At 37.6% G+C, this 15213-nt stretch overlaps 2 protein-coding genes across 31 annotated transcripts in view; one reads left to right on the top strand and one right to left on the bottom strand.

The window, feature by feature from the left end:
• LOC127531963 (gastrula zinc finger protein XlCGF26.1-like) overlaps positions 1-15213 on the bottom strand; it is a 90447-nt gene that overhangs the window by 21441 nt on the left and 53793 nt on the right. Inside the window, exons 1-2 of one of the 5 annotated variants that reach the window (XM_051942644.1) lie at positions 1056-1394; positions 296-445 (exon numbers count right to left, since the gene is read on the bottom strand). The exons of 1 other annotated variant lie outside the window; for it this stretch is intronic. The gene's annotated coding sequence lies outside the window, so the exon portion shown is untranslated. Of the gene's footprint in view, positions 1-176; positions 446-834; positions 1036-1055; positions 1395-15213 lie in introns of those variants that run through there. 3 more of the 5 variants (XM_051942643.1, XM_051942648.1, XM_051942647.1) reach the window with 3 other exon arrangements.
• The window catches only part of LOC127531985 (zinc finger protein OZF-like), a 165992-nt gene continuing 158391 nt past the window's right edge, over positions 7613-15213 (top strand). For 3 of the 26 annotated variants that reach the window (XM_051942807.1, XM_051942799.1, XM_051942798.1), the window contains exon 1: positions 7616-7789. Coding sequence is in view for 6 of the 26 variants with exons in the window: in XM_051942787.1 (XP_051798747.1) it covers positions 12257-12316 (60 nt within the window). In the remaining 20 variants the exon portion in view is untranslated. Of the gene's footprint in view, positions 7790-10689; positions 11311-11336; positions 12317-15213 lie in introns of those variants that run through there. The other 23 variants (XM_051942830.1, XM_051942810.1, XM_051942787.1 and 20 more) reach the window with 22 other exon arrangements.

Below are 15213 nucleotides of genomic sequence, written 5' to 3'. Positions count from 1 at the left end.
TGTGACTCATCCTTTTTTTTGCATTAAATAAATGAAAGTAACGAAGTAACTTGTACTCAAATTACATTTTAAATGAAGTAATTTTGTACTTTTACTCGAGTACATTTTTAGATGGGTACTTTTACTTTTACTCTGCGTAGAATTTAAACAAAGTAAAGATACTTTTACTCAATTACATTTTTTCAGTACTTTTTCCACCTCTGGTCCTCCCACTTTCAATGACAGGGGATTCTCATTGATGATTTTTCTCACAGTTTCTGCAGTTTCCCCACTTGAAAAAGGATGTTTCATCTACCCAGGGTTTGAGCAGGACTCCACTCATCAATCAGACAGTTGCTTTCTTTCTTTTCCCTCTTTCATTTTGCAGTGGTCGCAAATTCATGAGATACAGAGGTGGCAACTTCCATAAGTCCATACGTTTAGTTGATAGATTAAGGTGAAAAACCTTTAAACAGAACACAAAAGGACAATGCTCGCATTACTGCATTCAGCAAATAGTAACAACCATTCCTCATGGATATTTTCACCACATTGGCAAATGCTACTCCACTCAATTTATGTTTGTCAACCTCAACACCACATAAACTGAAGCGACAAATCATGGCATGAGCAATATTCAACCCAATACTATACCACACATGAATTTATCTGCATTTTAAAGAGTTGATTTTGAATCACAGTTTAACAAATTACTCTGAGCATTTTTATCAAAATTTTAACCATTTTATACTTTTTATTTCATGGTTTTAAAATTATTTCAAGTGCATAAAGTGCTTTTAAAGTGCAATCCTTTCCAGATCCAATAAATAAATAAAGGGCATCGTAAAAACCCACCATTACAAACAGGATGAATTCACTGGTCTTAGCTGGAACCCTCTAATTAGCACCAATTAGCCTGCAATCTTATTTTCAACTGAACAATTACAAAACACACGGCAATTATTGGTAAACAGACAAAGTTGACTCCGTGGCTAATGCTAATGCTAACACATACTGCAGTGGCACACATCGGCAGCTTAAACAGTCTTTTAGAGTCTCCGGAATTCTGCTCTTACCGGCTGCAACACGGATTTTGGAGATGAAGGCAATCCTGCACAGTTTGCCGCAGATCTTGATGCTTTCCCAACAGAAACTCACGTCCACTTTGTTTGAACTCGGTCATTCATTCTCAGTTCCTCCTCAGTGCTGCGTGTGTCCCCTTTTTTTGCCGCCGGTGGCAAACCTGCAGCCGCAGATTGTTTCCGCCCCAGCTGAGTGTAGGACCTGTGCGTAAATGCTTCTCCTTTGAGTTCTCAGCTCCTTCCAGTTTGACTTGACACATAGACTGCTTTGCACTCTGTGTCACCTGTACCTTCAGAGCTCTGAATAAAAGAACAAAAGATTTATTGCAAAGAACAAAAAGGTTTTGCGTCCACAGCAGCTTGTTCTGAAAATGATTGTATTTGATGATTGAATGTTCTTATTCATTGTAATACGGTGTGATGTGTGCTAAAAGAGAAACAAGGACACGAGCTATCATCAATATTATTTCATCTTACATGTCTAATTTTTAAAAAAATATGACATTATATAAATATACACTACTGTTCAAAAGTTTGAGGTCACTTAGAAATGTCCTTTTTCTTGAAATCAGTTTTTCCTGCAGATAAATCAGATTGGTTTGACAAATGAAATGAAGCAGTTTATTATTATAATTATTATTATTATTATTATAACCTTTATTTAACCAGGTTTGTCCCATTGAGATCCAAGATTTCTTTTACAAGAGAGACCTGGCCTAGATTGGCAGCACATAAAGTTTCAACACGTTACAAATACAGTTAAAAAATACAAATAACATACAATTTACAATTGGATTTTAAAAAACTTGGTTAAAAGAGTTCAAAAGGATTAGTCAAACACTTCAGTTAAATTGGACATTTGCACTCCTGAAGCCTGGGTGTAATGGAGTTTATCATAGACTTATAAACATTCAGAGATACCAAACTTTGGAGTTTGAGCTCTGATTGCAAAGTGTTCCATGTAGTTGGAGCAGAAAATCTAAAAGCTTTCTTCCTCATTTCTATTCTGACCTTAGGAACAGTAAAATGTAAAAAGTCCTGAGATCGGAGACTGTAGGACCTATTAGATGGAATTAAAAGGAGTGATAAATAAGATGGAGTCATCTGAAGAATGGCCTTGTAAATCAGCACATACCAATGGCCAAGCCGGCACACATATAATGAAGGCCAATTTACTTTACCGTATAAGACACAATGATGAGTTGAAACTCCACAGTTTGTCATAAACCTCAGAGCACCATGAGACACACAATCCAGCATGTGGAGGCATTGATCGGAGGCATTCATATACAACACATCACCATAATCAATTATCGGAAGAAAAGTTGACTCTACCAGTTTCTGTTTCACTCTAAAGGAAAAGCAAGACTTACTTCTAAAATAAAATCCAAGTAAAAACATCAGTCTCTTTACAGTGTATTGAATATGTGCCTTAAAGGACAGGTTTAAATTCTGAGGTTCAGACCCTCCAGTATTACTGATCATAGAGGGAAACTAACATGTAGAAATATGAAGATTTAGAGCCAACAGTGTTAGAAATGATGGAGAATAATCAGATTCATTTAAATATTAGTATTAAAACTATCACAAATTGGAATAAAATGACCAAGAAATGGATAAAGTGACCAGAAATCTGCATAAAATGATCAACATATGAGACAGAACTACCACAAATATGTATAAAATGACCAAAATATGAGAGAAAACTACCACAGAGATTTTTAAAAATGACTGAAATATGCCTCATAACTGCAAAAAATATGAAAAATTACAAAAATATGACTCAAAACTATCACAAATATTGTTAATCTTGGTTTATTGGTTGATGTTGTATCAGTATTGTTATTGATTATTGATGTTTGCGGGGACAGAGGTTTGTGTGAGTCTCTGCTCCCATCTAGTGGTGGATCAACAACATGACTTTTCCCAGATTGAATCCCAGAGAGTCCTGACTTGTTAGTTGGATCAGAGAGACTTCCAGTAAGATGGAGCTCTGAGCAGCAACACTTTCCTGAAATCATCAAACGCTCCCTCATAGTTTGTTTCATCTGAAGTTTAGTCTAAATAAATGAAGTGTAGGACTCTGAACAGAAAGGAGACTCATTTTCTCTTCCTTTGTGGATGTTTGGATCACCACTACTCATTGGTACCAGGAAGAAAATCCTAGAAGCTGTCAATCTGCTCACAGACAGGTTTGATATCCAGGAAAAACACATGGAAGAGCTGAGCAGAAAAATGGAGGAAAAGTGCAGCCTGGTAGCAGTGATGAGAGAGGAGGTTACCGAATACAAGAAGAAAAGAGTGGAGCTGGAAGAACAGGTGGGAAAAGTGCAGAAAGAAGTGAAGACGCTGACTGAGAAATGACAGCAACAAGAAACTCTATTAGAAGAGAATTTAGAAGCAAACACAAACTGATCATATTTTAGTGAATTGTGTTCCTGACCAATGGTTGGATAGACTCCCTACCAAATATGTGGAGCACAAATACAATCAAAACATCAAAACATTTGGCACAAATGGAGACATAATGATCCTAATTTCAGACAGTTTTCATGGATCAGGCCTCATGGAAGCTGTAAATCAAGAACAGATCTGTGGCTGACAACTCTAGAAATGTTCAAATGTGTCTGTCAGACTGAAATGTGAGCGGCTCCTACTACTGATCCCTGTGGAATTACTGTTCCATTAATGCCTGAAACAGGAAGAACATTTAGACAGAAATACTGGAAATTCAATGAAGATGAGCAGGACTGTAGCATGGAGAGAAAAATCTGATCTTCAGTTCACCCTCTGACGGTCAGATTGACCCGTTTTAAAGTTTAAAATGTAGAAAAAATAAAATGTTTACACAAGGAAACTTCTGATGTCCACATTTTAACATTTTTGGGGAATTTTTGAACATTTTTTGGTGGAAAAAAAGGAAACGTTAGACATGTTTCTTTAAGAATAATCACATAAAAATCAACCAAAATCCAGTAAATTCTCTGGATTTTGGTTGATTTTTATGTGAATGTTCTTAAAGAAAATATCAGAAGTTTTACTGATAAATATGGAGTCACTTTAGATATTTTTAGGATTTTTCTGGAAGATTTTTTCTCATTTTTTAAAAAATATTTACAAGAATTTTCTTGCCAAATTAGGGTTTTTTTTTTAAATAAAATTTTTAAGGAATTATTGTAATTTTCTTCCTGAAGGTTTTACACATTTTCAGAATTTTGCGGAATTCTTTGCTGAATTTTTGGATTTTTTTTTCAGACAAGGAAACAATATTTTTGGTGAATGAAGTCAACAGGAGGGTTAAGGTCAGACGATGGCGTTGGTTCTTCTGGAAGTAAATGTGAATTTTTCCAACATAAAGTGAGAGAAAACTCAGTGGATTGTGGTCAAAGAATGTGTCAGAAAGCAAACGAATGAGAAAGACAGTTGATGAATGATATGAATGAGTGTTGTAAAATGAATGTGTTCTCTGATAGGAAGAAAGAAGAAGTGATTGGGTTCCAATCTAAAGGAGATGAATTGGATTGGAATAAAGCACCAGGTGCATTTCTAGCATCCAGAGCTAAATGGATGGAAGATGGGGAGAAAAACAGTTCCTATTTCAGTGGATTAGAGAGAAATGCAATCAGCCTCTAAATGTTGATGATCAAACTGGGAGCAATCCAGAAGAAAGAGCAGATGAAAGATTTAGATTCTATCAGCATTTACATTCAGCAGCTTTTTCTTTAAAAGTCAAAGCATTTCTTCCTCAGACTGACTTTAAAAGCACATGTTTGGAGAGATTGATAGAGCTGGAATGAAAACGTCTTTGGGGAAATCAGCGGCTCCAGATGGACTTACAACCAACTTTGATCCGTTTTTCTGGGCTGATATTAGAGAATGACTGTTTGAAGCATTCAAAGAAGCTTTCAGTCAGGGAGTCACACTCATTTCAGTTCAGGTTCCACATTTAGCCCAGTTTGATCTCAAGTGGGCCGGACCGCTTTTTACTACACGATCAGAACCACAAAAGTCAGATTAAAAAAGACAAAAAATGAGACAAAAACCAGACAAAATATTGTGAAAATGAGACAGAAAAGGACAAAAGAACAATCTAGTATTTGACTTTGTGATCATGGTCTAGAAATGATTTTAAATTGATACTTTGACTCATTTACAGTCTGCAGTTCATGTCTTCTCTGGAATTTGGACACTTTGATGATGATTGATGGATTGTGCTCATTTGGTAGAGGATGCTGCTTTTACACTCTTTCTACATTTATTGAAAGCTTCTGACAAGCTTCAACACCACTTTATTTGACATTCACTGCATTATTTTGGAGTGAAAATTCATTCATATGCTCTCAATGTTGTCCAGCAGAATTCCTTCAATGTGGAACTACTAGAAGATGAGATGTTAACAGGAGCAAACACCAAGGAGACCCATCAGTCCTCTGCTGTTTATTATTAGCTCTGGATATCAACTCTCCTGTTGGCTTCATTTACGGCACCAAAAAACAGGAAAAAATCCAGAAATTCAGCAAAAAAATTCACCAAATTTATGGAAATGTGCAAAAACCTTCAGGAAGAAAATTCCAATAATTCCTTAAAAGTTTTATTTAAAAAAACAAAACAAAATCCCCCTAATTTGACAGGAAAATTCTTGTAAATATTTTCAAAAAATGAGTAAAAATCTTCTAAAAAATCCCAAAAATATCTAAAGTGATTCCATATTTATCAGTAAAACTTCTGATATTTTCTTTAAGAACATTCACATAAAAATCAACCAAAATCCAGAGAATTTACTGGATTTTGGTTGATTTTTATGTGAATGTTCTTTAGAAACATTTCTTCATTTTCCACCAAAAAATGTTCAAAAATGTCCCAAAAATGTTAAAATGTGGACATCAGAAGTTTCACTGTGAAGATATTTATTATTTTCCACATTTTCAAACTTCAAAACGACACGAGGGTTAAAATAATGAAACTCTAAAAGCATTTAATAACGACACAGCCAGCAGATGATCCAACATTATTTTAAAGCTGTGTGTATTTTCCAGAAGCCTCAGGGTTTGATTGAAACTAAATGTGAGATCTGATCCATTCACCAGAAAACACAAACTTTACTTCAGAATATTCCAGTAAAAATGAGCTGAAACATTTGGGAGAAACTATCAGTAAAATATGATCAACAGGGAAACTTCTAACATTCTGATTGTTGGAAATCAAATCTAAAATCCTTGAAGATCTGCTTCCAAAGGAATCTTTCATATTTGGTAGAATATTGAGAACAGAAATGGAAGGATTTCAGGATGAATTTGTATGTTGAGTAGAATAAAGCGGATGAATAATAACCAGCTGATATAATGTGTGTTTGTAATGAAGAACTCAGAGTCAGGATTTTTAGCCACAGCCCTTTATTCTTCTCCATCACACACAAGATGAAGGAAGTTCTCATTTCATCACTAGAACAGGACTTAAAGACTCAAGTCAGGATCAAGTGTGGCAGCACAAAAAGCTGATTTTCACTGGACAATAATGTGTGAAAGTCTGTCAGCAGTTTGGAGATTCACTGCTTCCTCTCTCATTTCACACTTTGTGCAGCTCAAATGCTTTTAGTTCAAGTGAGCATCAGAGGAACACAGCACACTTCTCCTCCATTCCTCGGGCATCTTCTCACTATCTAAGATCCTGTTGAACAACCCAGTCACAAACTCTACTGCTACCTCTCCGAGACACTTCCATACCTCCACAGGTATATCATCAGAACCAAGTGCCTTTCCACTCTTCATCCTTAGCACACCAGCTCACCTACGACCGCTCAAACACTGCGTTATGATTTCCATATCCTTCTGTACACTACCGTTCAAAAGTTTGGGGTCATCCAGACCATTCCATGTTCTCCATCAAATCTCCCACTTTCATTCATGTGCTAACATAACTGCACAAGGGTTTTCTAATCATCAATGAGCCTTTCAACACCATTAGCTAACACAATGTAGCATTAGAACACAGGAGTGATGGTTGCTGGAAATGTTCCTCTGTACCCCCATGGAGATATTCCATTAAAAATCAGCCGTTTCCAGCTGGAAGAGTCATTTACCACATTAACAAGGTCTAGACTGGATTTATCATTTATTTAATGCTATCTTCATTGAAAAGAACTGATTTCAAGAAAAAGGACATTTCTAAGTGACCTCAAACTTTTGAACAGTAGTGCATATTTATATAATGTCTTTTTTTTTTAATTAGACATGTAAGATGAAAGAATATTGATGATAGCTCGTGTCCTTGTTCCTCTTTTAGCACACATCACACAGTATTACAATGAATAAGAACATTCAATCATCAAATACAATCATTTTCATAACAAGCTGCTGTGGAGGCAAAGCCTTTTTGTTCTTTGCAATAAATCTTTTGTTCTTTTATTCAGAGCTCTGAAGGTACATGTGACACAGAGTGCAAAGCAGTTTATGTGTCAAGTCAAACTGGAAGGAGCTGAAAACTCAAAGGAGAAGCATTTACGCACAGGTCCTACACTCAGCTGGGGCGGAAACAATCTGCGGCTCCAAGTTTGCCACCGACGGCATACAAGGGGACACACGCAACACTGAGGACTCCTCAGTGAGGAGGAACTGAGAATGAATGACCGAGTTCAAACAAAGTGTCCGTGAGTTTCTGTTGGGAAAGGATCAAGATTTGTGGCAAACTGTGCAGGATTGCCTTCATCTCCAAAATCCGGGTTGCAGCCGGTAAGAGCAGAATTCGAGAGACTCTAAAAGACTGTTTAAGCTGCCGATGTGTGCCACTGCAGTATGTGTTAGCATTAGCATTAGCCACGGAGTCAACTTTGTCTGTTTACCAATAATTTCCGTGTGTTTTTTAATTATTCAGTTGAAAATAAGATTGCAGGCTAATTGGTGCTAATTAGAGGGTTCCAGCTAAGACCAGTGAATTCATCCTGTTTGTAATGGTGGGTTTTTACGATGCCCTTTATTTATTTATTGGATCTGGAAAAGATTGCACTTTAAAAGCACTTTATGCACTTTAAATAATTTTAAAACCATGAAGTAAAAGTATAAAATGTTTTAAAAAATGTTTGATATAAATGCTCAGAGTAATTTGTTAAACTGTGATTCAAAATCGACTCTTTAAAATGCAGATAAATTCATGTGTGGCATAGTATTGGGTAGAATATTGCTCATGCCATGATTTGTCGCTTCAGTTTATGTGGTGTTGAGGTTGACAAACATAAGTTGAGTGGAGTAGCATTTGCCAATGTGGTGAAAATGTCCATGAGGAATGGTTGTTACTATTTGCTGAATGCAGTAATGGGTCATTCCAGGTGAAATGACCAGATATTCCTTGGGGGTGTTGCTGCACCATCTTCAAATTAGTCCTAAATTTGTATGCCATTAGATAGTCACAAAAGTACTTTCTATGCAAAATTGTAGGCCTGTAGCTGAAATATTTTCTGAGTTGTAGGGGTCTGAAATTTTCAGAATTTGGGCTATAAATAGCTCCAAAAAAAGCCTCGCCAGGTTTTTTTTTTTTCATTTTTAAGTGGTAAATTCTCAGCCTGTAGACATACCAGAGAGCTGTGAGTTGGTAAACAAGGCCTCTGCATGTAGCTAGTGCCCCACAAACATCCCCAGGTGTTTCCCTACACTCTCTACGCCATGGGGGCTTGCTAAAAATGCTAAAAATTAAGAAAAACTTACTTGCGAGTGGGGTTTGGGACCTTAAAAGTACCGGTACTAGAAATACTGTACAGAAGTGTTCTGACACCCCTGGGTTCCATTCTACACAAACTTGTGTGATAACTTAGCAAACTGGAGCTTTCTCGGTACCTCACTTTGGAAAATATGAGCTCCCAAAGTTGGACAAGATTTCTAATTTTCTATTTTTGGTGGCAAAAATCTCAGTGTGGGACAGGTACCAGAGACCCCAAATTTTTCTACAAGACAGTTCTGTCTTCTATCACTGTACAAAAAAGCAGCAGGGTTATATTTGTAGTTACTGAGATATTCTTACTCAAAATGGCATGGGTGATGTCAAAATCATTTTTTGCTTTTCAGTACTTTAAATTGGGATACAAGTATTAGTAGTCATTCCAATGGTAGTATTATGTATGTTTTGTTCTTTTTGAAATGTTAGTTGTTAAAGGTGACTACCTTCAAAAAGTTTAATGCCCTTTTTGTGTCACGATGTCTAGTTTAGAGCCATACCTGTAGATATCACGACATGTTGACACCCATTTGCAATGCATACATGTAATTATAACATACACATACAAATTACATGTACTAACTTGAATTCAGGGAGCTCTGTAGTAGTTTATGGTTGATTAATTTGAAAATAACAACAATAATGTTGAATTTTACAGTATCAGTGCAGTATCAGTAAAAACTAACCACCATCTGGTGAAACCACATGGAATGACCCTAATGTGAACATTGTCCTTTTGTGTTCTGTTTAAAGGTTTTTCACCTTAATCTATCAACTAACGTATGGACTTAAGGAAGTTGCCACCTCTGTATCTCATGAATTTGCGACCACTGCAAAATAAAAGAGGGAAAAGAAAGAAAGCAACTGTCTGATGAGTGGAGTCCTGCTCAATATGGAAGCGAATGTGACTCAAATGCAAAAGCATTAGCAGAAATGCTTTTGCATTTCAAAGTCATGGCTGCACTTTTTGACTCAAAACTAAAATGAAAAAGCAATATTCCAAAATGCAATTTCATTTTCTTCTTCAGCACTGCTCATTCTGTGACTAAATGAAAAAGCAAAAGCAAACTCAGAAATGCTTTTGCATTTTCGTGTTCCCCCGCAAAAAGTGTCTCATAATTCAAATGCAAATGCATTCTCAAGTGGCGCAGGAAAGTGACGTCACGGACCCCCCCTCGTTCTGGCCCCTTCTGCATTTTACGGCACTTTAAACAATGCCGGCTCATTGCGCTGCATTTAATTGCACAGTACGTCGAACGTTGGAGACAAGGAAACTTGGAATAACTTTCCACAGGTGGGGGTGTGTGTGTGTGTGTGTGTGTGTGTGTGAGAGAGAGAGAGAGAGAGAGAGAGAGAGAGAGAGAGAGAGAGAGAGAGAGAGAGAGAGAGAGAGAGAGAGAGAGAGAGAGAGAGAGAGAGAGAGAGAGAGAGAGAGAGAGAGAGAGAGAGAGAGAGAGAGAGAGAGAGAGAGAGAGAGAGAGAGAGAGAGAGAGAGAGAGAGAGAGAGAGAGAGATCTATGTTCTTCAAAGCCATTTTATGATTGGGATTTCAGACAATTCTTTAGGACTGCTCTCACATAATTGAAATGTTACGAAACAATGTTATACTGATCAAATTAAATAACTTTGGTCTCCAGAATATTGGCTTCTTCTGTTCTTTGTCCTTAATACTCCATGTAGGTTTCCCAAAGACTTTCGCCTGAGGAGGAAGTCACATAGAGTCATACCCACCCACTTACTTAAAAACACAGACAACTGAACATCTGACTGTATAATAGTTTGCAAACAAGGTTATTCACAGTTTAAGCAGTTTTGGTTCATTATGAACAGATATGCATCAAAATAGGAGTTTTGTTGAAGAAAGGTTGTAAGAAATTTGAAGGAAGAAAACCTCTTTACCTCTTTTTCCGTTTTGATTTTGAAGGTGATGTGATGTGTGCCGTTCAAGCTTGGTCAGAGATGCTGTACCATCATTTAACGAAAGCTCCCACCTTCTAGCTCTGAAAAACAATGGCGGCCTACTGATTCCATCACAAGGCACAGTGAAGGTTTGATTTTATAATCTTGTATTATTTTTTTTATCTTTGCATGTTAAAGTTGCTTTGTTCTTTATTTTCTCTGTACTGTAAGCTGTCTTTTAGCACTGTGTAAAGCGCTATAAAAATATAATTATTTTTATTATTGAGAGTTGCAGAGAGGGTGATTCACCAGGCATCAACAAAACAAGCTCCAAAGGTGTCAACAGTCACACACATCGTCCGGGAGGAGATTGGAACGGAGGATGTTTTTCTGCTTGGGGAGCACATTGAAGAAACACATCATTCCAGCTTGTCATTGGTTGTGTTTGCCAAACTTACCTGTACCTTGACCTGCAGAAAGGGAGCACGAGAAAGAAGCTCTGCAAAACAGTCCTCTTTCATCGGTTTTATCTGTAAAACGTTTGTACATGTGTAAATGTGGTTTGGGGCAGGGATGTCATGTTCTTAATGCAATAACATCATCATCAAACAACAAAGCCATACAAATTTCAGACTTGTTTATTAAAGTACTGTTTGAGTTCATTTTCAAAGTATTTTCCATTTGGTTTTCTTTGCCCATTTCGTTTTGTGAATATGAAATTTGCCCAGCATGATGATAGTCTGCAACAAAAGGGAAAGGCTGTAAGGTATGGAGGGATTTTCAAACTGAAAGAGGATGTGGCTCTCCTGGAGGCTGATCCTGTGTCCGGTTTTGTTATGGATTAGGTTTTGTATATGATTCCAGAGGTTTTTACTGTATGAGCATTGATAAAAGAGGTGAATGATTTGATTTTTCATTTAGTCACAGAATGAGCAGTGTTGAAGAAGAAAATGAAATTGCATTTTGGAATATTGCTTTTTCATTTTATTTTTGAGTCAAAAAGTGCAGCCATGACTTTGAAATGCAAAAGCATTTCTGCTAATTCTTTTGAATTTGACTTTTGAGTCACATTCGCTTCCATAGCTCAAACCCTGGGTAGATGAAACATCCTTTTTCAAGTGGGGAAACTGCACAAACTGAGAAAAATCATCAATGAGAATCACCTGTCATTGAAAGTGGGAGGACACTTGACACTATGGGAGAGTGCAAAGAACAGAGAGTGAGAGCTGCCTTTAAACAGAACACTGAGCAGTAAAATACATTCACTAACTTACAGCATGAACAGTTTTCTACCAGCAGTCCTGTCTTGAATCACTTGCAGTAGCATCTTTATGTTCTCTTTATTCTCTTTTTCCATGTCTGTTTTCTGTCTATGTTCCTTATTTTTAACAGTTTACGTTCATTTGTATCAGTTTTAGGTGAAACTGAAAAGAGCTAAAAGTGAACTATTGAGTTGAAATGTGTCCTCTGTGTTGGCTGATGAACATATGGGACACTCTGACACTTGTGTATAGAGTGGTATCCTCATGAAGATGTGTTTGATGTGACAGGTGATTGGCAGGAGGAGGAGAGTCTGACGGAGGAGCAGAGGAATGCTGGCATCCATTTTGTCTGAGCTCAACAACGGAGGAAACATGGATTCTTCACAAAAAGTGAGAAACATACCACTGTAACATTATTCTCATTCATTTGTTCTTTCAAATGTCTAAAGTTGCTCCAGTTGGTTAGATGGGCCGACCAAAGCCAGGTGACGTTGGCTGGAGAGATGTAGCTCTGCAGAAGCAGCTGTACTGAGGATATAATGGTGGACTGCTAGGAAGCTGCTTGTTTTTTGTTTGAGGCTGAACTAGCTGCTGATCATACTTTCTGAAAATGTCTTACATGGTGATGAAGATAAGTAACGGAAGAAAAGTCTTGTTTTTCAAGCAAGTTGTTCAGGAAGGTAAAGAGCAGCATTTGGTAGAGAATAATACTTTTGAGCATTGTGAGTTTACCAGCCTTTTCCTTCTCAAGAAATTCAGACAGTTGAACCCAGAAGTTTACTTACACTGTATAAAACGACACATAACCCTTTTTTTAATTTACACGATCTGACATTAAATCTGGCAATGCTTCTCCTGTTTTATGTCGGTTAAGATGACCAAAATTATCTTTAAATGCCAGAATAACGAAAGAGAGATTTTTTTTTTTTAGAGAATTTTTATTACTTTCTTCACAATCAGAAGTTTGCATCCACTAAGATTGCTATGCCTTCAAGATGATGATGTCCTGACTTTGAAAGCTTCTGATAGATTAAGATGTATTTTCAGGCACACCTCAAACACACTGCTTCCTTGTGTGACGACATTAGAAAATCTAAAGAAATCAGCCAAGACATCAGGAAGACATTTGTGGGCCTCCACAGGTGTGGTTCATCCTTGGGTGCAATTTCCAGATTGCTGTGGTTTGACGTTTATCTGTCCAAACAATTACATGCACAGATCAACACCATGGGAATGTCAAGCCATCCTACTGCTCAAGATGGAGATTGGTTAAGGTTAGGATTGTTTTGGAGGGAAATGTGCTCATCAACCCCAGAACAAAAACAAACGACCTTGTGAAGATGCTGGCTGAGGATGGCCTGAGTACACCATCCCAACTGTGAAGCATGGGGGTGGCAGCACCATGTTGTGGGAGTGTTTTTGCTGCAGGAGGGACTAGTGCACTTCACAAAATAGATGGCATCAAGAGGATAGAACATTATGTGGAAATATTGAAGCAACATCAGCCAGCAAATGAAAGCTTGGGCACAAGTGGGTCTTCCAAATGGACAAGGACAGCGCTGGTGTAAATCTGACACTGTCCTGGAGAAACTGTGCACTACTGACTGAGAACTGCTTTCTGTTTCACTGTGCCCTCCATATCCGCCTCAGAAATTTCCTCATATTTGTGAAACTTGTCTATATCAGTCCAAAGGCCAGTGAAATAAATGCCTGTGGGCTTATCCATCAGGTCATCCAGAGACCACTGCACACTAAAACACACACTGAGAGACTTCCATCAGTATAGCACATGCCCCACAAGATGAGACAAAATCTTTGATCTGTTACAACAATGTGCAGGGCTTAAAGTTTTCCGGCGCCGCGCCGGATTTCCGGCCCATGGAAGTGTACCATTTAAAAAATTTCATCCATCTCCGTCCTGAAGGCTCCAAGCATGTGCGTCATTTTGCATTCAGTTGCTCCGCTTTAATCAATCAAACTCCAAATCCTACATTAAAAAATATACACCTTCTGTCCAGGCATGCGACTTTCTGATAGAACTTTTATCCAATTACAGTTTTCTAACTGCGAGTGCGCATCGACTGCTGGGTGCATGATATGCTGCGCCCTCTTGGTTCGGCATCGTCAGTGCTACTGAGCCACTGATAAGAAATAACAGTATCCCACAAACAAAATCCAAATTTGCAAGATTTGTTGGTGTTTTTTGTAATTATATTTAAGGGAATTACTGGAAACATATTGATATATATTTCATATTATTTATTTTATTTCTGTTTGGACTGTATACCCATTCCACGTGTCCCAGCCCTGTTGCTGCCCGGTCTCTCCAGAGCGCACGGAGCTCCAATCTGTGAGTGGTACGGTGAAGAATCGAGCAGCTGATCACTGGTCAATAGCGTTGGAGCTTGTGTTTAGCCCAAAGACGCAGATACTAAAGTTTGCTCAGACTTTGTGTGACAGAGGAGAGAGGATGTGTCTCTGCTGATTAACAAAGAGAGCAGCCGCTGCCGCGATCCCTGAGCCGCGGTGTGTTGACTCGCCCCATTGGCGTAAGTGCGTCAGTGGAGAACTGCAGGAATACACGCCTCGGTGGCGATGCGCGTGCACGCCCCACAGTCCCCATGGTTTCGCCACAAAATAAAAACAAACGGGCTTAGGTATTGAATTAAAAAAAGTAACAAAAACAGAAGTTGTTGATTTTGTTTGATTTCTTAATCTTTAAACATTTTCTATGTGTTTTACAACGGCAAAAGGAAAAAAGGAAACAGCTATTTAGTTTGCCGGCTTTTATTTTGAAAGGAAAAAAATCAAAGATCAAGCCATATGGATTTGTCCCATTATTCTATTCAGAACATCTGTTTAGTTAAATATGCACAAACTGAATGTAGCTTAGGTGATATGAACCTTTTTATTTGAGGACATATAGGATGTTTGTAATAATGAGCAGATTTTGTGACCTTATGCATCCGAATGATGTCTAGCCACAAACAAAAACTCTCCAATCTTAAGCAAATAGTATTAGTAAGAACAGAACGAACGTATGGGTTGTGTGAAATGAATAATGGATAGATAGTTAAATAAGAATGTTCTTAGCCTGCTTTTCACCGTTTTTCTTCCCAAAATATAGATAAAAAATAGAAACATTTAAATTGAAAGCCAACTGAACAAATTATACAGTGAATACATTTTTTCCCTTACCAAAAACAAACAAATGTGTGTCAGTTCAAATTGAAAATCAAATGATATAAACTAATCACACAGATTATTGAGGTGTATCAAATGAGCAG

Source organism: Acanthochromis polyacanthus, chromosome 22, assembly GCF_021347895.1.
Source record: "Acanthochromis polyacanthus isolate Apoly-LR-REF ecotype Palm Island chromosome 22, KAUST_Apoly_ChrSc, whole genome shotgun sequence".
NCBI classification, from domain to species: Eukaryota; Metazoa; Chordata; class Actinopteri; family Pomacentridae; genus Acanthochromis; species Acanthochromis polyacanthus.
Note: the sequence above shows the minus strand (reverse complement) of the source record. Positions and strands in the feature narration are given on the sequence as shown.